Below are 23,588 nucleotides of genomic sequence, written 5' to 3'. Positions count from 1 at the left end.
AATTCTGCCAATCTATGAGCATGGAATATTTTTCCATCTCTTTGTGTCTTCCTCAATTTCTTTCAGAAGTGTTCTATAGTTTTGAGAGTATAGATCCTTTACATCTTTGGTTAGGTTTATTCCTAGGTATCTTATGCTTTTGGGTGCAATTGTAAATGGGATTGACTCCTTAATTTCTCTTTCTTCAGTCTCATTGTCAGTGTATAGAAATGCCACTGATTTCTGGGTATTGATTTTGTATCCTGCCACGCTACCAAATTGCTGTATGAGTTCTAGTAATCTTGGGGTGGAGACTTTTGGGTTTTCTATGTAGAGTATCATGTCATCGGCAAAAAGGGAGAGTTTGACTTCTTCTTTGCCAATTTGAATGCCTTTAATGTCTTTTTGTTGTCTGATTGCTGAGGCTAGGACTTCCAGTACTATGTTGAATAGCAGTGGTGAGAGTGGACATCCCTGTCTTGTTCCTGATCTTAGGGGAAAGGCTCCCAGTGCTTCCCCATTGAGAATGATATTTGCTGTGGGCTTTTCGTAGATGACTTTTAAGATGTTGAAGAATGTTCCCTCTATCCCTACACTCTGAAGAGTTTTGATCAGGAATGGATGCTGTATTTTGTCAAATGCTTTCTCTGCATCTAATGAGAGGATCATATGGTTCTTGGTTTTTCTCTTGCTGATATGATGAATCACATTGATTGTTTTACGGGTGTTGAACCAGCCATGTGTCCCAGGGATAAATCCTACTTGGCCATGGTGAATAATTTTCTTAATGTGTTGTTGGATCCTATTGGCCAGTATCTTGTTGAGAATTTTTGCATCCATGTTCATCAGGGATATTGGTCTGTAATTCTCCTTTTTGGTTGGGTCTTTGTCTGGTTTTGGAATTAAGGTGATGCTGGCCTCATAGAACGAATTTGGAAGTACTCCATCTCTTTCTATCTTTCCAAACAGCTTTAGAAGAATAGGTATGGTTTCTTCTTTAAACGTTTGATAGAATTCCCCTGGGAAGCCATCTGGCCCTGGACTCTTGTGTCTTGGGAGGTTTTTGATGACTGCTTCAATTTCCTCCCTGGTTATTGGCCTGTTCAGGTTTTCTATTTCTTCCTGTTCCAGTTTTGGTAGTTTGTGGCTTTCCAGGAATGCGTCCATTTCTTCTAGATTGCCTAATTTATTGGCGTGTAGCTGTTCATAATATGTTTTTAAAATCGTTTGTATTTCCTTGGTGTTGGTAGTGATCTCTCCTTTCTCATTCATGATATTATTAATTTGAGTCTTCTCTCTCTTCTTTTTAATAAGGCTGGCTAATGGTTTATCTATCTTATTAATTCTTTCAAACAACCAACTCCTGGTTCTGTTGATCTGTTCCACAGTTCTTCTGGTCTCAATTTCATTGACTTCTGCTCGAATCTTTATTAACTCTCTTCTTCTCCTGGGTGTAGGATCTATTTGCTGTTTTTTCTCTAGCTCCTTTATGTGTAAGGTTAGCTTTTGTATTTGAGTTCTTTCCAGTTTTTGAGTGGATGCTTGTATTGCAATGTATTTCCCCCTTAGGACTGCTTTTGCTGCATCCCAAAGATTTTGAACGGTTATATCTTCATTCTCATTAGTTTCCATGAATCTTTTTAATTCTTCCTTAATTTCCTGGTTGACCCTTTCATCTTTTAGCAGGATGGTCCTTAACCTCCACGTGTTTGAGGTCCTTCCAAACTTCTTGTTGTGATTTAGTTCTAATTTCAAGGCATTATGGTCTGAGAATATGCAGGGGACGATCCCAATCTTTTGGTATCGGTTCAGACCCGATTTGTGACCCAGTATGTGGTCTATCCTGGAGAAAGTTCCATGTGCACTTGAGAAGAATGTGTATTCAGTTGAGTTTGGATGTAAAGTTCTGTAGATATCTGTGAAATCCATCTGGTCCAGTGTATCATTTAAAGCTCTCGTTTCTTTGGAGATGTTGTGTTTAGAAGACCTATCGAGTATAGAAAGAGCTAGATTGAAGTCACCAAGTATAAGTGTATTATTATCTAAGTATTTCTTCACTTTGGTTATTAATTGATTGATATATTTGGCAGCTCCCACATTCGGGGCATATATATTGAGGATTGTTAAGTCCTCTTGTTGGATAGATCCTTTAAGTATGATATAGTGTCCCTCTTCATCTCTCACTACAGTCTTCAGGGTAAATTTTAGTTTATCTGATGTAAGGATGGCTACCCCTGCTTTCTTTTGAGGACCATTCGAATGGTAAATGGTTCTCCAACCTTTTATTTTCAGGCTGTAGGTGTCCTGTCTAAAATGAGTCTCTTGTAGACAGCAAATAGATGGGTCCTGCTTTTTTATCCAGTCTGAAACCCTGCGCCTTTTGATGGGGTCATTAAGCCCATTCACGTTCAGAGTTACTGTTGAGAGATATGAGTTTAGTGTCATCATGGTATCTATTCAGTCCTTGTTTTTGTGGATTGTTCCACTGAACTTCTTCTTAAAGGGGAATTTTAAGAGTCCCCCTTAAAATTTCTTGCAGAGCTGGTTTGGAGGTCACATATTCTTTCAGTTCCTGCCTGTCTTTGAAGCTCTTTATCTCTTCTTCCATTTTGAATGAGAGCCTTGCTGGATAAAGTATTCTTGGTTGCATGTTCTTCTCATTTAGGACCCTGAATATATCCTGCCAGCCCTTTCTGGTCTGCCAGGTCTTTGTGGAGAGGTCTGCTGTTACCCTAATACTCCTCCCCATAAAAGTCAGGGATTTCTTGTCTCTTGCTGCTTTAAGAATCTTCTTTTTATCTTTGGAATTTGCAAGCTTCACTATTAAATGTCGAGGTGTTGAATGGTTTTTATTGATTTTAGGGGGGATCTCTCTATTACCTGGATCTGAATGCCTGTTTTCCTTCCCAGATTAGGAAAGTTTTCAGCTAGAATTTGTTCAAATACATATTCTGGCCCTCTGTCCCTTTTGGCGCCCTCGGGAACACCAATTAAACGTAGGTTTTTCTTCCTCAGGCTGTCGTTTATTTCCCTTAATCTATCTTCATGGTCTTTTAATTGTTTGCCTCTTTTTTCCTCAGTTTCCCTCTTTGCCATCAACTTGTCTTCTGTGTCACTCACTCGTTCTTCCACCTCATTAACCCTCGTCATTAGGACTTCTAGTTTGGATTGCATCTCATTCAATTGATTTTTAATTTCTGCCTGATTAGCTCTAAATTCTGCAGTCATGAAGTCTCTTGAGTCCTTTATGCCTTTTTCTAGAGCCACCAGTAGCTGTATAAATAGTGCTTCTGAATTGGCTTTCTGACATTGAATTGTAATCCAGATTTTATAACTCTGTGGGAGAGAGGACTGTTTCTGATTCTTTCTTTTGAGGTGAGGTTTTCCTTCTAGTCATTTTGCTCAGTATAGAGTGGCCAAAACCAAATTGTATTGGGAAAACGAGAAAAAGAGAGGAGAGAAAGAAGGAAAGAAAAGAGAAAGAAAAAAAAAAAAAGGAAGAAAAAAAGAAAAAGAGAAAGAAAAAGAAAGAAAGGGGAAAAAAGGGCGGGAGAAGGAAACAAATCAAAAAGCAAAACAAAACAAAACAAAAAACCACTGCAGAGTATCTTCTGATTCTGTGTACTTTAAGTCCCTTGACTTCCCCTGGAACTTGTCCGTCTAGCTGGTCTTCTGGGGGAGGGGCCTGTTGTGCTGATTTTCAGGTGTTAGCACTTGGGGGAGCTGCTCTGCCCCCTGCCTGGTGCAGGGCTCAGTGGGGGTTGTTTACCCCGTGAGGCCCCAGGAGGAACAACCGCAATGGCGGGGCCAGCTCTGGAGCCCTGGATTCAGCTCCTGCAGTAGCTCCGGAGCTCTCTGTCTACAGTGCCTGGAGGCTCCGGGGTGGGGCCGCTGATCTGCTCAGCTCCGGGCAGGAGCGTCCTTGCGGTCCTGGGCCCTCCCGGCCTCTGCCTGTCCCGGGGGGAAGCCGGATCCTGGGCTGTGTCCGGGCGCCCTGTGCCCCCGGCCTGCGCTGTTGGATTCGCGCTCCCGGTGGCGCAGCCGCTTCCGCGGAGCCGCCGCCCGAGCCCCCCGAGCTGCTCCCGGATCAGCGCAGCCCCTCCGCACGAAGCCTCTTCCTCCGCCCGAGCCCCTCCGAGCTGCTCCGGCCGCGCATCCCCATCCGCGGAGCCGCCGCCCGAGCCCCTCCGAGCTGCTCCGGGTCCCGCGGGGCGTGCTGCAGCCCTTAGGGAGATGGGCGCACTCTCCTGGGGGGGCAGTTGCTCTGTTACTGTCCCAGGGACCCCGAGGGCATCCCTGCCCTCCTGGGTCCTGCTCCAACTCCCTGCGAGCCCCTTTCCGTTAGGGAAGGTTGGTGCAGCTCCTGCGTCTCCGGGACGGGGCTCTCCTGTCCTGGGGATACTCGCCCCGGCCTCAGCCCGGCTCCTCGCGGGGCCCCTCCCCCTTGGAGGTCTTTTGTTTCTTTATTTCTTTTTTCCCGTCTTCCTACCTTGACAGAAGCGCGAACTCTTCTCACTATAGCATTCCAGGTGTTCTCTCTTTAATTCTCAGGCCGAATTCATAGATTTTCAGGATAATTTGAAGGTTTTCTAGGTAATTTGGTGGGGACTGGTGATTTGGAGACCCTACTCTTCCGCCATCCTGCCCCTCCTGCCCGCCCAGTGACTTTAAAGCAGGTATTCATCTTCAGTGACTTTAAGGCAGATATTCCTGGAGCCACACTTTAGAAACACTGTTAAAGTCTTAATTATCTTAGGCAAGTGGGCATGGCATTTTTAAGTTTTAGTTTCCTTGTTCTCCCACAGTAGAATGTAAAATCCACTTGGGTGAGTAGATTTTATCTATTTAAGTTCACTGATTTATTTGTAGGGCCTATTTGCAGGGCCTAGAACCATGCCTGGCACATCAAAAACACATAATAAGTACTTGATAAGTAAAAGAATGAGTGAATAAATCTGTAAAATGGTGCTAATATTGACTACAATAGAATTGCTTTAAGATTCCAGTACAGTAATGCATCTAACATTATACTGTGGCACTCAGTAAATATGAACTCTTTGTTTTCTCAAATTTTCAGTCACCATACACAAAATGCCCACTACCATTCAATATATGGGTCTTATTTAAAACAACAGTAATTACAATTTTTAAAAAGTCACCAGGATTTAAATTGATAGTCATTTATTTTGCATCATAAATCAAAGCTATTTCGTCTTCTATCATCTTATTATTTATATATGCTTGATTGTCTCACTAATTTATAGTATCTTAAATGTTCTATGGTTTTCTATAGTCACCTGAAAATAGTTTCTCTCAACTTGAATGGATTACTTATCTTGTCATAGCTATTGAACACAATAAAAAAACCCAGTAAGTGATCCTTTAAGGAAAGTTCTTGTGTGAACACTATCAACCATATTCTGATTATCTTTAATAGAGTCCAGAGGAAGTATTTATGGCAATCCGGAATCCTCTGGAATGGCACTGCAAACAAATGGATCATTTTGTTGGACTCAATTTCAACTCTAACTTTAACTTCGCACTGGTTGGACACCTCTTAAAAGGTAGAGGCCTCAGAATATTTTTTATGAAATGATATCAAGAAGCCAGAAGTAACTAAAATAATTTGTTATTTGAAATAATTTGGCTCATATGTCTTTATTTATTTGTTTGTTATAAAGATTATTTGAGAGGGAGCATGTGAGGGGAGAGGGTAAGCAGGGAGGGGCAGAGCAAGAGAGAATCTCAGTCAGACTCTTCACTGAGCATGGAACCGGATACAGGGCTCGATCCCACGACCCTGAGATCATGACCCCAGCCAAAACCAAGAATTGGATGCTCAACCAACTCAGCTATCAAGGCGCCCCTCATATGTCTTACTTTAAATACCGATACATGTTTTATTGAGCTATGCTTTGTTCAGTATATTTTTTAATAGAGCCTAATTTATGCATCAAATACAGATTTCCTTTAAAAGGCAAAAGATTTGATTCTTGAAATAATCATAAGTAGTGGACTTTCTAACTTAGTTAACACTAAGTATTTTTGATTATTTGAAATAAGGCAGACTGTAAATCAATAAATGTTACTTTGAGTAATTTATGTTCTCTTAGAGATTTGATCACAGATTTTCTTCAAATTGTTTCTAATGTATTGCTGATCAGTCACATTGTTATATACCATACCATCTCATCTTTCTGGTCCCCCACCCCAAATTTCTGAGTTACTGATAGCAGTGGTCTCCAGCTAGTCCTCAGAGCCAGCTCATTCAGTGCCTATCCTGGCTTTACTCCCCACTGCTGACTTCGCTATGTGTTAGCTTTGGCTTCTTAACATGGAACAGTCTTGGCCAGAGACTACACAATTAATAGGAACAGCACAGGGTGGTAAGTCAGAGGCAAAGGCAATACGAAGGAAGGCTTGGGATGAGGAGCTGGTGTAAACCAGCTTTGGCCACAATTAGAGACTTAAGCTCTATCTTGAGTCTGCAGTTTTGTAAATCAATTTAAATGATTCTTAGGCTTGAGGGATCATGGAGGTTCCCTCCAGTTTTTACCTAACATATGTACATACACCTACTACTGTGAATGTGAACATTTGATTTCATTACCTTATGAAATTTCTGCAAAAAATTAATAATTTTAATCTCTAAAGTGAACATCAGTTGCTCAAAAGATACCAAAAAGATACTGCAGAATGCCAAAAAGAAGGATTGCACTAGGCTGATAAAGCGCTTGCTTATTCTCTCCTTTTAAAGGTACCAGATATTTTCAGTGCACAAATTCCCGTCTTTAAATGGAATAGCACTAATAGTATCTTAAGGTGATCTCCAGTACCTAAATTTTTATTTTATTTTATTTTATTTTATTTTATTTTATTTTATTTTATTTTATTTTATTTTATTATTATTATTATTATTTTACCTAGTTTTTTTTAATTGCCTGCACTGCTTTAGGGATTGGAATATCTGAAACCACATCCATCTTTCCTTATTTTCTTCTCCCTGAGGTGCCTTAGAGTTCTTCTACAGGTTTGGTACTTAATCTTTTATGTAACTAACTATTCACGTACATATGTTTTACCTTCCCAGATGGCTATTTTCAGAAGGCAGGAGGTATCCCTTATGTTTCCTTTCCTTGCAGAGTTGCTAGTCAATAAGAACTCAAGAAATACTTGTTGAAAGAGTGGATTAACTTCTTGTTTTTATTCTTTGTAGGGTACAGGCATCCTTCACCTGCCATTGTGGCAAGAACAGTCAGAATTTTGCATACACTACTAACTCTGGTGAACAAACATAGAAACTGTGACAAATTTGAGGTGAACACACAGAGCGTGGCTTATTTAGCAGGTAAAAACACAAAGTAGACCAAATTAATCTTACTGCATATATACCTAAGGACTGCCAAGATGATACAGAAACCCATTGGTCCTTCAGCTAGTTGCTTGGTGGGGTAAAGAGTTCACCGGCTAGTCCTGTGGTGGTGGTTAAAATTTTGAAAGTTTTGCCAAAACCTTTTTCCTTATAGAAGAATTTGCACTAATGTCTCAATGTGTTCCCTTTGCCATCTTTGGTTCAAGGCACTGCATGGTTCCCTGTTGTCTTTCGTAAAATCTGAAAGCTTCAGCCTAGCACCTGGGCCCTTCAGCAGCTCTTGAGTCTGACGTCTTTTCCTAAATTTCATAAGCCCCATTTTTATTACCTCTCCAGATGGATGGGCTGGTTTAAGCTCATCTACTTGCCATGTCCTGGAATTGCCCTTTTGCCTCTTTAATATGCATTGCTGATGCCATTTGCTTTACCTAGAATGTCCATTCCCACCATCCCATTAAACCTTCCTATTTGCTCTTACCCGGTTTGTGTTTCTCACTCACCAACAATTAGCACTTACGTATAATACTTCTTGAATGTAGTTGTTCAGTGGAGAGTGCTGATTCCCAGTTTGCAGATTTTAGTTTGTGGCAATTTTTTTTGTTTGAATCATTTGACTTTGGGCAAATCATCTAACATCTCAGATTGGACCTTATAGGATCTGTCCTGCCTACTTTTGTGTTTGTTGAGACCAAATGTGCATTAAAGCACTTGACAAATATAAGGTTCTTATTAAATCTCTGTATATTTTATGTTTACATCGTCTTCCAAAACAGACCATAAACTCTTAAGGTAAGAAAGTCTGTCCTAAGTGGTTTATACCCTTCACACTCTTGGGCTCTTTATCTGCATATCTAAGAGCTATTATCCTCTTCAGGAGGCTGTAAGAAATATATCTTGTTTTAAGTCACACTTGTATTTTGTTAAATAACCTTCCTTCTTTTTCCTTTTAGCCTTACTCACAGTGTCTGAGGAGGTTCGAAGTCGCTGTAGCCTAAAACATAGAAAATCTCTTCTTCTTACTGATATTTCAATGGAAAATGTTCCTATGGATACGTATCCCATCCATCATGGCGACCCTAGCTATAGGTCAGTGGCCTTCTCCTATGATTATGTAATTATAATCAGGTTTCTGTTTTCCATGCTAGGAGGCAAGCAGCAAGAGTAATCCAGAGGTAATATATAGAGGAAAAGATAATCTAGGAAGAATATATAAATCAAAACCCCTTTTATAAATGTACAGTGTTCTATGTGGATTAGTAGGACAGTTCCTCTAAGCTAATCATGCTCACGTTAACATTAGTTTGCCTAATTTAAGCACAAACCAGTTGGGTAATGAAAGGAGATGATCTTGAAATCACTGGATTGCAAGAAAGGGCCTAGGAAAAACTACCATGGAATATGAACAACATCACATGCTTGATGATGGAAAGCTAAGCTGTGCACGTTTGCACAAAGATACACATGCCACCACATTTATTTCATTTACTTTTTTTTAAATTTAAATTCAGTTAGCCAGCGTATAGTACATCATTAGTTTTAGATATAGTGCTCAATAATTCATCAGTTGCATGTAACACCCAGTGCTTTTATCACATCATGTGCCCTCCTTAAATGCCTATCACCCAGTTACCCCATCTCTCCCTCACCTGTTGCATTTACTTTTATTACACTAAGTTATTTAAAAGTTTTCTAGAGTACAGATTTAGATGATAAGATAATTACATTATGTCCACTGCTATATGTAGTTTTGAGTAGTATATTTTTCACTACAACACAGAGAAATTACATGAGAATAGCATTATTTTGGAGACTTCCTATTAAACAAAAGTAAATTTTCGGTCACATATCATTCAATTTAGCAATGTCGGGGATCCCTGGGTGGCGCAGCGGTTTAGCGTCTGCCTTTGGCTCAAGGCGCGATCCTGGAGACCCGGGATCGAATCCCACGTCGGGCTCCCGGTGCATGGATCCTGCTTCTCCCTCTGCCTATGTCTCTGCCACTCTCTCTCTCTCTCTCTGTGACTATCATAAATAAATAAAAATTAAAAAAAAAAAAAACAATTTAGCAATGTCCCACTTTTTGATTAAAAAGCCCTCCACAACTTCCCACTGAGATTTTAACAAAGTATGCAGAAGTTTTCCAGGTTTACTTGGTTTTCAGTAGTCTTATTCTTCAGTTATTCCTTTGATTATATTTCTTTGAGATATGCCTTTCTTAGAGGAAAAGGAAAAAATGAGTTTGCTTGTGTTCCCTTGTCAAAAGTATAGTTGATTTTCTTGGTTTAGCCAAGAATATACTTGTCTGCTTAGACTTAGTTTTGCTGGTTAAAAAAATCAGTGCAGTACAGTTCTGTGCATTGGTGAATGCCTACTGTGGACAAGACATCATAGGAAGAAAGTAGGTGCTAAGGAGAAAAGTGCTAAAAGAGAATAGTGCTAATTTTTAAGAAGGTTTCCCGAATGAATGAAAGAAGGAAGGGAAGATATTTCTTGGATAACACTAAGAGTTCATACCCTGAAGCCTTTTCAAATGCAGTTTTAAAATTAAGTGATTACTGCCATTGGGAAATAGGACAACCAACTGAGAGGGGCGTACAGTGGTTGTCTTTGTTACCATGTTACTTACTTCTTCTCAATTGTTTTAAATCTCTCAGGACGCTAAAGGAGAACCAGCCGTGGTCATCTCCCAAAGGTTCTGAAGGGTACCTTGCAGCCTCCTATCCAGCCGTGGGCCAGACCAGTCCCCGAGCCAGGAAATCCATGAGTTTGGACATGGGGCAGCCTTCTCAGGCCAATACGAAGAAGTTGCTGGGTTAGTTTATCTAAATCATATAGAATTTTTTATACTTATTTTTTTAATGGTCAGATACTTTCTTTCTTGGAAGATTATTTGAAGCTGTTCAAAATTATCAAAATTCCCATTTTGATATAACAAAATTGTTGATAGTTCAGTTAAGCCATCTCAGTTAAGACAGAGGAATAAGAATGGGATCTTAAAACAGTTTTGTTTTTGTTTTTGTTTTTCTGATTCTTAGACTAAATACTGTGGTTGTCCTTGTTTTGTTCTGCCTTGGCCAAGCAACAGGGAAATGAGAATAGGAGAGATATTAGCTACTCACAAGATAGGAGGCATCTTGTTCCACTCAGATGCAGGACTTTAACGATGTATTTTCTCAAAAGTATCATCTGAGAGCAGTCTACATCAATATGTTATGAAGCTATAATAATACTGTTTGCCATCTTTTCTTTAGAAAGACAACTAAGATTTTTTATTACTGTATTTTTTTATTTCTATAAGATATGATTCTTGAAAGTTAAGATTGCTCAGTTACATCAACATTTGTCAATAAGTACACCTAAAATTCTGTGAGACCCTTTCCCTTTATAAAAACTGAAAGAAAATGAGAGAGATCACTGATCCCACCTCACTACAGAGGAAGTGGAAAGGTGCTCTTATATAACTTCGGCTGAAGTTTTCATTGTTTTTAGAGTACACCAAGATCCATATGTCAGTAACCAGCACTATGAATGGCTCAGTGGGTTTCAGTTATCCCTACAAGCATATTTTTAAGTATCTTTAGGTATTGGGAAAATGTTTCTGTTGGTAAGGAAAGCAATGAGCAATGAAGTGTGAAATAAATAACCTGCCAGTGAGCCATGAAAGAAATTGAAACCATGAATGTTAATCACTGTTATTAGTCACATAGGGTTGCTACCTTTAGTTTGAGTTTCTTTCTGTTTATGCTTTGTCACAAAAATAGTCTTCCAGGAGTTTCCTGGTTACTTTGTGTTTGGTAGTTCTGGATTATCATGCCAAGGAAGTTGTAAATGAAAAGCCAGCTTCAGAGAAAATGTACTATTGAGTTCGTTCAGCTCATGTGCTAGATAAAAAGTTATAGTCTCTGCCCTGAAGAGCTCATAGTTTGGTGGCTAAGACTTAAAATCAGCTGATCACAACAGCATCCCCAGGTGCCATTAAAATAACATATCTTGCCAAGGAGAAACTGGGGACCTGGGAAATTAGGAAAGGCTGCAGAGAGGAGCTAATATTTGAACTGGGTCTTGAAGATTTAATACATGCTTGTCTGACAGACAAGCTAAGGAAGGCAAGCATGAGTAAAGAAAAGTAAGGAAAAGCACCTGTAGGAAACCAGGCTAGCAAAGAGTTGGAACTAAACTGTGGCAGACTTTGTTGAGAGATTGAGCCACATTTCCAGCAGGGATCTTTAAGTAGAGAAGGAACATTACCAAATTTCGTTTTTAGGCAAGTTTTTCTGGCTCCAGCATGGAGGAAGAAATGTTTGGGAAGGGGATCAGGTAATAGATGGATAGAGCATCCGAACAAGAGATGATGTGGACCTCCACTAAGGCGGGAGCAATGGGAGAATGGAGAAGAGGAATTAGGTTTAGGGTGATATGTGAAGTAGAGTGGACAAGATTTAGTGCAAGTCCCAATAATCCATTTTCAGTACTTTAAATAGAGAAAAGGATTTCACATAGTGCAATACATGCTAGAGGGACTCAAAGCCAAGTGGAGATGGTACTGTACTACTTGCCATTTTTGAAGCATCTCCCAGTAGATGTATTATTTAGTACTTTTAGGTATGCAGATATTGTTTTCAAAGATTGCAGAATTAAAATCAAACTTTGATCTTGCCTACATTTGGAAAGTTTTCATATGTTAATGACTAATTCTTGCCATGAGCAGAATTTCTTAAATTGAAAAAAGGCTGTTCAGATTTAATTGATTTTTGCTACTGAACAGTGCATACCCCTATATTCATCATCAAATATTGTACTTGTTGGTGGAGCTTGGTTTACCTCCAGTGTAGTGGATGTAATCTCAGTTTAATTTGGACCAATAAGATACATCGTGTCCTGAGATGCAAAGCCATGGGGCCAAATTTCTTGACAAGATGGAGATCAAAGGAGAGAAACTCTGCCCCAGGGATATATTTGAGCTTTCTTTGGGTCCTTAAGTGAAAACTTAAACACTTGATGTCCAAACATTTTCTTTTTAGTATAATCCTATTCACAGACATTGTGGTTAATGAACTGCCATATTCTGTAACTTTTGTTTATAGGAACAAGGAAAAGTTTTGATCACTTGATATCAGACACAAAGGCTCCTAAAAGGCAAGAAATGGAATCAGGGATCACAACACCCCCCAAAATGAGGAGAGTAGCAGAAACTGATTATGAAATGGGTGAGAAACAGAGTTAATAATTGATCTAGATCATTGAAAATAAGATGGGAGAGCCATATTTGCTTTCCAGCCATTTCTTAGAATCTTTAGGATGAAATGTAGATGCATTTGCGCTTTTTCAGAAGATAAGCTATACAGTCCTTAAAATGAAAGTTATCCTGAAACCTGTATAAAAAGTAATCATATATATAAATACACAGCATTTTGAACAGCCAGCCAGAACTTTTGTATAGGTGACTATTAATTCTGTATGATGTTTATCTTGCTGTTAAGTGCCTACTAAAAAGATATTGAATTTTAGAAGTAACATTAAAATATGTTAGGTGAAGTGGTATCTAGTGTGTATGTTCTGTTAATACAGCTGATCACGTTAATCCATATATTATTGCAGAAACTCAGAGGATTTCCTCATCACAGCAACACCCACATTTACGCAAAGTTTCAGTGTCTGAATCAAATGTTCTCTTGGATGAAGAAGTACTTACTGATCCGAAGATCCAAGCACTTCTTCTTACTGTTCTGGTAAAGTTTTTGCCTTTTTTTTTTTCCTTTTGCTCTCAAGTTTTTTTATTCCAGTCTACTCTTAGGAGGCCCTTAAATATCAAAAACATGAAAGAAAGATTGTCTTATGCTTCTCACCAGAACATACAACACTTCAGCCACAAAGTAAAATGTGTTTTGTTGACTTTTTTGCCTTTGGCAGGCTACACTGGTAAAATACACCACAGATGAGTTTGATCAGCGAATTCTTTATGAATACTTAGCAGAAGCCAGTGTTGTTTTCCCCAAGGTTTTTCCTGTTGTGTAAGTATCTCTTGTGTTTAACTTCTGTACCTGTCTTGGAAGTCATATGTCTCATAAAAATTTAGGAAAAGTATCATTCAATAATGTTCACTGGTTGTGGAGAGGGGAATGTGAGACTGTATGATAGAGGTTTAGCTTAGAGAGTTTAGTAGGGGCTAAGACTAAGTTTTGGCCTATTAGGGAAAACATTTTTTTATCTTGTTAATTTTCTTAAGTGGTCCTTCGTGATGAGCATTGTTCATTTCCTCACTTAAAAGCAAACCATTAGATGCTCTATGTACCTGTTTGGTTTCTTTTTTGGTAGAGCTTTTGTATTTATCCACAGCTGAGTGAAAACAAAATTAACCCTCTATATAGGAGATGAATGAATTTTACTTTCTCTTAAGAATTAAGGTTGTATTAGCCTCAAAGTATTCAAATCTCAGTAACCTAAAGAAACTTGGGAAATCCTATTCCTGATCCAGGCCTTATTTTTGTTTAATCTCATTTTAGAATTTGGGAATCTCATATAGTTGGCTCTGGATTATTTCTATTAATGGAGTGCAGCCAAGTTAGACATAGTTAATTTCCTCTTAATTTTGAATTAGATCAGATATTCTACCGCTCCACATTAATATTGCTTTCCTTAATCAATCTGATTCAGCATTTATTAAACATTGATTGTTATTAAATTTAGTTTTAACTCCCTTGGTACATACCAACAGTCAGCAGAAAGAAATAGTTCTAAAACATATCAAGTGACAGAAACCAACCTTGTCTTGAGCAGTAACCATACATAAATATGGTTATGTGACAATACTAGTTTGTTGTTTTTGCCGTATTTTTGTAATGATTAAAAGCAACAAAAAAGAGGTACCTAGGTGGCTCAGTTGGTTAAGCATTGGGCTCTTGATTTCAGCTCAGGTCATGATCTCAGGGTTGTGAGATCAAGCCCTGTGCTCAGTGTGGAATCTGCTTGTCCCTCTCTCTCTCTGCTCCTCCCCTGTGCATTCATATTATCTCTCTCTGTCTGTCTCTCAATAAATAAATAAATAAAATCTTTTAAAAGCAAGTAAATAAAAATTTGAAAATAAAAAAATATAAGAGCAACAACAAAGGACAGACCAAAAAAGTGTATTTTGTTTATTTATATATTTATTTATACAAAATTTAGAAAAGCATCAGATGGTAAAAAATATTCCTTTCCCTTCATTTTTATCACATTGTTCTGGGTGTTATATAATGTTTTCCAGTGTATATTTTTTATTGAATTTTCCTTTAAAATGTTCCTGTGTTTACTTTTTTTTTTAGGCACAATTTGTTGGACTCTAAGATCAACACCTTGTTGTCATTGTGCCAAGATCCAAATTTGTTAAATCCAATCCATGGAATCGTGCAGAGTGTGGTATACCATGAAGAATCCCCACCTCAGTACCAAACATCTTATCTGCAAAGTAAATAAATGTCTCTGGAGGAGGATGGTTAATAAACTTGCTGCCATGTGCACTGTTACAGAATGCACTAAATAAGAAATTCTTTATAAGGGATAGGCTTGTTCATACTTCTCTCTCCATATACCATTTTGTACTCTTCTCATTGTATGTTCAATGAGTAACCAGTTTACAGCTTCTTAAGATTAAAATATGGTTTTATACTGAGTGTGTTTTAAGTGAGTTTTAGCCTACTCTGACATTCATTCTGAAAAAAATGTTCTCATTGTGTACACAGGCTTTAAATGTCATCAACTATATAACATTTCATTTCTGTTAGGGATTAGAAGAGTGTCATGCTTATTATAAGAGTACCATTTGGTTTGTTGCAGGTTTTGGTTTTAATGGCTTATGGCGGTTTGCAGGACCCTTTTCAAAGGTAAGAAAATCTGTTTTTCTCCATTGACAAAACTAAAGTTTTTATTCATATTAGTGTGCCTGCTTAAAGAACATAGTATGCTGAAAACCAGAATGATGATAACATGATAATAACATGATAAACACATGTTATTTTTATAAAATGTTTTCCACCACAAGATTCTAAGAGGCAGCACCTTTAATAGGTTTATATGTTAGTTTTTACAAAAAACAACTCAGTTCAATTTATGCTTGACTTTTCAGAAGGTTGTGAAAGAAACCTCTGTAAGTTTTCTGCTTTTGGTCACTTGGGTGTTTGTTGATCATAATGCATACACTTAAGTATCTTGTAATTAGGAAGGAGTGTGACCTAGGGTTTAAACCTACCTCATGACCCAAATATAATGTTATATGTCAATTAAATCTCAAGCTGTTTTTTAATTACATAATGAAAAAAAATTTCTTCATGAAAACATTTTTCCTTCCAACCTATTGGATTAGATTCATTCTTTCCTGAATATATCTTTATTTGTTCCTGTTCATTTTTTTATTTGATTGGCATTAATTGATATAGTATTAAATGTGTTTTTAATTATTCTCTCTATATATGGTCCCTCCAGATGGGTTGAGATTCCTTGAAGGCAGGACTTCTGTTTCTTCCCTGGACAGTTCCTAGTGCAGTGTTCTAGACTCAGGGGTGCTAAATCAAGCTGAATTATCTAAATCTTATTCTAGTTTTAAGAATCAGATATTTCGTTTTTTATTTTGTTCAGTTATTACTGAATATCTCTTGATATGCAAAAGCTGTCATTTAAAAAATGGGCCTGAATTCCTAGAAATAATATATCCTGCAGGTCTGTTTGTAGTTTGATTGCCAGTAACCCTCTGCCCTTCACAGTGTTCAGTTAGTGGAGTATCTGAATGGCGGCTGGCATGATGATCCTCTGCTCATTTTCTTTGTTTTGAAAAATTGATTAGACATCATTGCTGATGGTTTTACTGTCTCAGGATTAATTCAGTCTTTGCCTCTGCATGGCTTTCAATAATTGTAGGTTCATCTGGAAGCTGTAGGTGTAAGCTGAAGAGTTCCCAGTTGTAAATCCCATGGTAGTCTAGAAATAGTATGCCACCCCCTTTCTTTAATGCTCTCTAGTATAAAAGAAGAAAATTAGTAAATTAAGCCCAAAACAAAAATTGAGTTAATCTTTTTTGGCTTCAAAGGGGATTTATAGAAAAAAAAAAAGAATGGAGCTAAAATAATTTCCTATTTTCCATTACAGCAAACACAAATCCCAGACTATGCTGAGCTTATTGTTAAGTTTCTTGATGCCTTGATTGACACGTATTTGCCTGGAATTGATGAAGAAACCAGTGAGGAGTCCCTCCTGACACCCACTTCTCCTTATCCTCCTGCAGTGCAGAGCCAGCTTAGTATTACTGCTAATCTTAACCTTTCTAATTCCATGACCTCACTTGCAACTTCCCAGCATTCCCCAGGTTAGTAAATGTAATCTTTATATAAATTTGAGCAATAATATTAATATACCAACATCAGGAATTCCCTTGTTATCAGGTTATAGTAGATTTTGCTCCTTTTTATCATGAGGTTCATCTTACATTTTTTCTTTACCTTATAGCTAACTTGAATTTTGTTATTCTATAAAGCTTTCTGCTTTTAAACAGATATTCATAAGATAGTGAAATGTTTAGAATGTTCACATAGTGTTCTAAGGTTGATAAGTTTTTAGAATTTGGGAGGAAGAGCATCCTTTAAGGTACCTTAGCTTGTAAGTGAAGAGAATTACAATTTCCTTACTAGATATACTAGCCTAGCCCTAGGGCTTCTATGTCTCTGATACAGCATACTGTATGCAAAAAATACACAAAATATGGTAGTACCCCACTTCCCTGTTGCCAGCAACAACTCAACCATCCAGAGGCTAACCTGAAAATCTAAGAAAATCAACAATTAGAAAAATGTCATCTCAGGAAAATAATATCTTGAAGCACATAAGCATATTCCTTGCCATGGAGTCACTCTTAGGTCCACATGGGGAAAGTATGTCAATGCAACATGCTGCTAGAGGTGGATACACTGAAAATAATAGCTAATAGCTTGAACAGGGCTGAGATACACAAAGTGACAGAAATGGCAAACCTATAGTCTTCTAGGCTCATTCCAGTGTCAGAGTGAACAGTTTCCTAAAACTCTGGTTGACCCTAGAAGTGTTATTCATTACAGAACTGATGCTATTGTGTGTGATGATGACAGTGGGTAGTCAGGGAAAACTTCCATGTGGTCATGTTTTCCACTCGAAGTGATACCCTTCTAAAATGGTGAAAATTTTAAAAAGGTTTTGTGTTGAAAGTTCCATTATCTGAAAATTTTACACATGAAGCACCGATGTATAGTTACTATACATTATTCTCTTTAAGGTGTTGGCATGGATTTTTTTTTAAAGGCTTAGTGATGTATTACAACTATTTGTGATGTTCAAGACACATAAATAGAATCCCCAGTTTATAATCCCAATTTTGCATGAATAAACATACATAGTTTTGAAGGCCTGGAGAACATGGCACATATAATATCCAATCACAAATCATTGTATTAAAATAACTGTATTAAGTTTTGGTCAGCAACAAAGCTTTGGTCAGCAGAGGAAACAAGTTATTTAGTCCAGCATTTATTTATCAATCCCCTTACTGCACCTAGTCAGCTGCTTTTCTTCCTCCAAAAAATAAGAGAAATCTGACCAACTTTTCTTCCGCATATAACCATGTTCATTTGCCCTCTGTCCCTTACTCCCTAGGACAATGTTTCTCCAGCAACAATCCCAGACCAGCATCAGCATCATTTGGGAACTCGATAGTATATCGATAGTATATCTGCAGGGCTCCATCCCATGACCTGCAGATACTAAGCCCCACCCTAGACTTCCTGCATAAGAAACTCCACAAGCGGGGCCCAGCAGTCTGTTTTAATAAAACACTCCAGGTGATTCTTACACTAGGGTGTGAGAAGCACTGCCCTAGGGTATGCCTGTGGTCTTGCCTCATCATCCGCATTTCAACCATTATAACCAGGGAAAAACTTAAAATATACTTTCTTCTAGATATTGCAGCCACTGAACTCTTTTTCCCCACCTCCGTGCCCCCACACCCTCCAAATCTTAGCATTTTGGAGCTAAAGAGGACTACAGAGATCATATAGTTCTAGGCTCACAATGTCTGGTGTGATGGGGAAACTGAGGACTAGAAGAGCTAAGGTAATTGCTTTATCACATAGTTCTTATCCAGAACCAGGGCCAGTGCTCTTTCTACCATAGTCACTGTCTTCCATATCTATGACCTGTCCATCAGCTTTCTTCCTTCCCTTTGTTTCCCTGTTTCTTTATTTGTTTATTTATTGCTGTCTCATTACTTCCACCTGCCTTACCCTAAGTCCACACTGCTTTTTTCTGTAGAGCTCTCTGTTTTCTGCATTACTTGTTTTTTATAAGGTTAATGACAATGAGAAAATTCATAGACTCTGTCTATAAAGGTAGCAGTACAGGTTCCTCTGCTAGTTGATTAATTGCTTATATCCTATGTCGGTTGTTTAAAAAATAGTCCTACCTTGCATCCTCTTATTTAAAATTGTTTATAAAAATCAGAAAATAGCATATGTGGTTTTGGTTACAGTTTTAAACTAATAATATCACTTCTAGTAGTTTTTAGATGGCTGCTTGAATAGATGACCACAGCCTGGAAGCCTTTGACTATTCTCAGAGGAAACTGAAGCTTTAAAAACAATAGAATTAAGTAAAATCGTGGTGTTCAGCATTCCCTAGTTCTGAATTGCAAATTGTAGGTCCTCGGTTTGCCAGATTATTTTACTACATGTTTTTGGAAAAAGAGTTTATCTTTTCAATAGTAATTTCACTCTCCTATGAAACAAACCCATTTTTATCTCTGAGTTGTGAGCTCATCTCCATGAAAGGATCCTGATTTATCTATATAACTAATTACTGTGCTTTTGTCATTTGCTATTATAGAATACCTCTTTAAGAGTTAATACTTCATTTATAATGAGATATACTGCTTTGTATCTTTAGCTACATGTAATCTATATTCCTGTCTCCTCAATGGAGCTGAGTTTGCTGATATCAAACAGCTAAAAGAAGTGATGAATCTTATCCAGATTCCTAACTCAGCCTAGCATTTCAACTTTGCTGTTTGGTTGTATAAAAATCAGAATAATTCTGTGTCTCCACTCCCATCAGCCAAGTCCCAAGCTGAAATATTTATTTATTTACTGATTTATTTTTAAAGATTTTACTTATTTAGAGAGCATGTGAGTGGGGAAAGGGGCAGAAGGAAAAAGGAGAAAGCAGACTCTGAGCTGAATGCAGAGCCCAATGCAGGGCTCCATCCCATGACCTCAAAACCACAACTCAAGCCAAAACCAGGAGTCAGATGCCCAACTGAGCCACCCAGGTGCCCTCCAAGCAGATATTTAAAGAAATTTCATGTCACTCCCTGAAAATGGAGCACAAATGTGGCTTGCTATCAAGTTACCCAACATTAATCTGCACCCAGTCTCCTGAGCTTTAAGCTTGTGAAAGAAAAAAAAAAAAAAAAAAGCTTGTGAAAGCTCTGTTGCCCTATTGTGAAAAAGCAAAAGTCATTGAGCTGCTTAAAGCTCAACTGTTAGCTGCAGACTTTCCTTTTCAATGCAAGACTCTGCTTTCTAGATCTTTGGTACTTAGCAGGATCAGCCACTAAGCTGTATTTTCTTTTTGGTCAACAACCAACATCCTCTGCTGTCAAATCAGCTAGATAAGAGATTCATGAACTCCCCACTCCCAAGCATTAAACCTGACTTAAAGTATTACTTTATTTAGGGGGTGGAGGTGGGGGTAATTCATCAGTCACCAGCTTTTGAGAAAGTATTGGTTACTTACTTACATAAAGCAATTGTCTCTGAAAATGCATTGTTCTTGACAGATTATCATAGCCCATTTGTCTATCCCCTTAGCACAAGGAAGATTATTTTCTAAATCTATATTTTCAAATGTGTAAATGTCTTCTGACTGCCTCCCTAGTTGAAATTGAACTTGGCATGGTTGGAGCCATCAGTAGAGTTCAGTGCATGTAAAATCATAGTAACCTTTCAGCCAAATGGACATAAAACTTTGCCTTGTCAGATTTTCCCAAATGTCACTAAGAGAACCCTGAAGAGAATCTATAAAATTAACTCTGATATATAAGAGTATTCCAAATTGGTTTTTCAGTCCCCTGTTAGGTTCAGAGTAGCTGAGCTGGACATGAATGGAAGAACCAGGATCAGAGCTAGAAAACCAAGCTATCCACTTAAAAATGCTGTGTGAATGGAGCTCCCTTGCTTAAGGCCAAGTCATTAGTGGCACTCTTAGGTGATGAGCAAGGAAGCCTTTTTAAAGCCATAGTTTTGAATGCTTTATAACCTTTTCAAGTGCAGTGTTCCTGCATCCTCTTTACATGTTAAAGAGCAAGGATACTAGAAATAAAAACCCAGATGGAATTATATGGATTTAGTACTCATTAGAAAATTTAAGTAGATCCATTTCCAATGTATTAAATTTTATTTTATACTCTGCCAAGGTTCTCCTAATATTTTTCACACTGTAATTTAATTCAGTAAACATTTGAACACCCATTTTGTAGGTATATACTAGGTTATCTAGGACATTTAAAGATGAGAGAGACCCTGGTCAAGGCTTGACAGTTTCTGCTTATGGATTGCAGTATTGGGTTTTGAACTAAAGTCTTTACTTCCTTCTAACAAATTCTATATGTACACAAGATCTTTGATTTTAAGTGCAAGATTAAAATGCTCTGTAGAAAATAACCAGAATTCCAGATACTTATCCTATAGAGATTCATTGTAACATTTTTGACCTCAAGAAAATGTGAGATGTGTGTTATAGTTTTTTTAAAGATTTATTTATTCATTCATGATAGAGAGAGAGAGAGAAAGAGAGGCAGAGACACAGGCAGAGGGAGAAGCAGGCTCCATGCGGGAGCCCAACGCGGGACTCGATCCCAGGTCTCCTTGATCATGCCCTGGGCCAAAGGCAGGCGCCAAACCGCTGAGCCACCCAGGGATCCCCTGTGTTATAATTTTTTGAACAAAACAACCATGTGATCTATTTTAACTGTTTTTTACTAGGAAAAAAAACTTTCTTTCCCCTTTGATCAGCTTTATCTTACTGTTAGTATTGGAGGAGGAATTTTTTAGAGCCAAAACCTGTTCAGTTGAGGTTTTGTTTCTCTTTTTAATTCACCTTTTCCAGTTTATTTTGGGACTGTGTCCAAGCCTGTCAGTTATTCACTCACTTTGCTTTTTTTTTTATATAAATATTTATTTATTTATTCATGAGAGACCAGAGAGAGAGGCAGAGACACAGGCTCCCTGCAAGGAACCCAATGTGGGACTCAGTCCCAGGACCCCGGGATCACAGCCTGAGCCAAAGGCCGATGCTCAACCACTGAGCCACCCAACGTCCCTCACTTTGCTTCTTAATTGTAGATCTTCCCTTTAGGAAGCTGGGTGGATCAACTAAGCATTACAGGCATTCCTAAACCAGGAGTGCTGACAGCTGTGTGCACAGTGATAGTGCATCGGAACCCTTTCTGTGTGTGTGCACTTATTCTGAGTCCATAACACTCCTAAGATGTTCACCAGGTTTCAAATGTCTTCCTCTTAGAAGAAACTTAAAGGCCTCTCTTAAGACTACTTAAAATCTCTGAAATGATTTTAATGTTTTGGGAACTGCATATGGTATCCCTAGACTTGTATTTGGTATTTTCTTAATTTTTTCCATCTTTTTCTGTTATTGTTATTATTTTTTAAAGATTTTATTTATTTATTCATAGAGACACAGAGAGAGAGGGGGGCAGAGGCACAGACAGAGGGAGAAGCAGGCTCCATGCAGGGAGCCTGACGTGGGACTCGATCCAGGGTCCCCAGGATCACACCCGGGCTGCAGGCGGCACTAAACCGCTGCGCCACTGGGGCTGCCCTTTTTCTGTTATTATTATCATCCTGTATTTAAGGGAGAAAAGTAATTTTATACTGGGCAATTGCTTAGTGTAATTTCTGCTAATTTTTCATTTCATTTTTTAATTCTTGACTTTAAATTCTTAATTCTAAAGAAAATGTAAAAACACATCTATCTGTAAAATCGTAAGTTCTAACATTTACTTATAGAGTGTAATATTTAGGAAATTAATGGTCAGAGTTCAATAATTCAAAAAGATTTCTTCTGAAAACCAGGGATCATAATTGTCCAATATCTACTCATATTTCACCCTTTAAAAAAATCTTGTGGACATCACTCACTTTTGTTTTTCCTTCCATTCTGTGTCTGTGAAGCTTCTCTGCCTTGCTCTAAGTCAGCAGTTTTCATGCAGCTGTTTCCTCATCAAGGTACTCTTTCCTTCTGTCATCTCTGCATGAAATGCCGCTTACCCTGCGCTCATCCTGGGCACATGGCATGAGACTTCATTTACCAACTCCTGTAAGCACAGTTCGGCTTAGCACCTGAGGCACTTGTAAAACCACTGCTTTAAGGTCTGGTGCTCGTTGGCCCTGCAGGTCCAGGCATCCTGTCTCTGTGAACAAGCTGTTGACACTCCCCCCTGAACCCTGAACACACAGTCCCAGCCCTGGGCAAACACAACCCATTTAACAGGAAACTCCGGGGAGAGTTATAAATTAAAAAAAAAAAAAAAAAAAGGCAGGGTATGTGGTTTGAGGAAGACTTTTTAAAGCCTAGGAAATACTTGTCTTTCCCCAATATAAATCCAATCCCAGTATTTCTTTAGAAATTAAAGCTGACTATGTACTCTATCACCTATGTTTAGAAAAAGGAATATGGTCTTAGGTAACTCTGAGGACTGAAAAGGAAAAAATGCCTTACACTTATATTTAATTTACAAAAGCTACCTTGTCTTCTTTTATTCTTCTATAACTATTATACAGAAAGATTAGACCAAATACAAAAAGTATTGGCAAGTCATGAAAGTACATTAAAAGTCTTGTTAATTCTTATAGTTAAAATTTTGTATATGTAGCTTCAAATACAAATATTTCTAAATGCATATTTAACGTGTCTCCATGAAAGTATTTACTATACCATAAGAATAAACTATAGTTATGTTACATTCTAAAAAGATTTATTATATTTTGTGCTTAAGTACACATTATCACATTAGCTTAAGTACACATTCTAGAATACACATTCTCATGTAAAATTCAAGTACTATGCATTTGTTCTACTACTACTTTCCGTACGTCACCTGGTCTTTTTTATTTCAGGCATTAGGAGCATCTTGATTTTGTAGTAATTATTTTATCTATGTGCAGAAAGCCTT

The 23,588-nt window shown here is 38.0% G+C and overlaps 1 protein-coding gene across 9 annotated transcripts in view; it reads left to right on the top strand.

Moving 5' to 3' along the window:
- Positions 1-23,588, top strand: part of NF1 (neurofibromin 1) — a 274,304-nt gene that overhangs the window by 242,264 nt on the left and 8,452 nt on the right. For 7 of the 9 annotated variants that reach the window (XM_049114227.1, XM_025476459.2, XM_025476457.2 and 4 more), the window contains 10 exons: positions 5,417-5,543; positions 7,196-7,327; positions 8,302-8,437; positions 10,006-10,163; positions 12,436-12,558; positions 12,950-13,080; positions 13,262-13,362; positions 14,653-14,795; positions 15,164-15,210; positions 16,469-16,685. In XM_049114227.1, coding sequence (XP_048970184.1) covers positions 5,417-5,543; positions 7,196-7,327; positions 8,302-8,437; positions 10,006-10,163; positions 12,436-12,558; positions 12,950-13,080; positions 13,262-13,362; positions 14,653-14,795; positions 15,164-15,210; positions 16,469-16,685 — 1,315 coding nt within the window. The remainder of the gene's footprint in view (positions 1-5,416; positions 5,544-7,195; positions 7,328-8,301; positions 8,438-10,005; positions 10,164-12,435; positions 12,559-12,949; positions 13,081-13,261; positions 13,363-14,652; positions 14,796-15,163; positions 15,211-16,468; positions 16,686-23,588) is intronic. The other 2 variants (XM_025476460.3, XM_025476461.3) reach the window with 2 other exon arrangements.

The sequence above is a fragment of the Canis lupus genome, chromosome 9 (genome assembly GCF_003254725.2).
Source record: "Canis lupus dingo isolate Sandy chromosome 9, ASM325472v2, whole genome shotgun sequence".
Taxonomy (NCBI): Eukaryota; Metazoa; Chordata; class Mammalia; order Carnivora; family Canidae; genus Canis; species Canis lupus.
The sequence above is the reverse complement of the archived record's forward strand: the minus strand, read 5'-3'. Positions and strand labels throughout refer to the sequence as shown.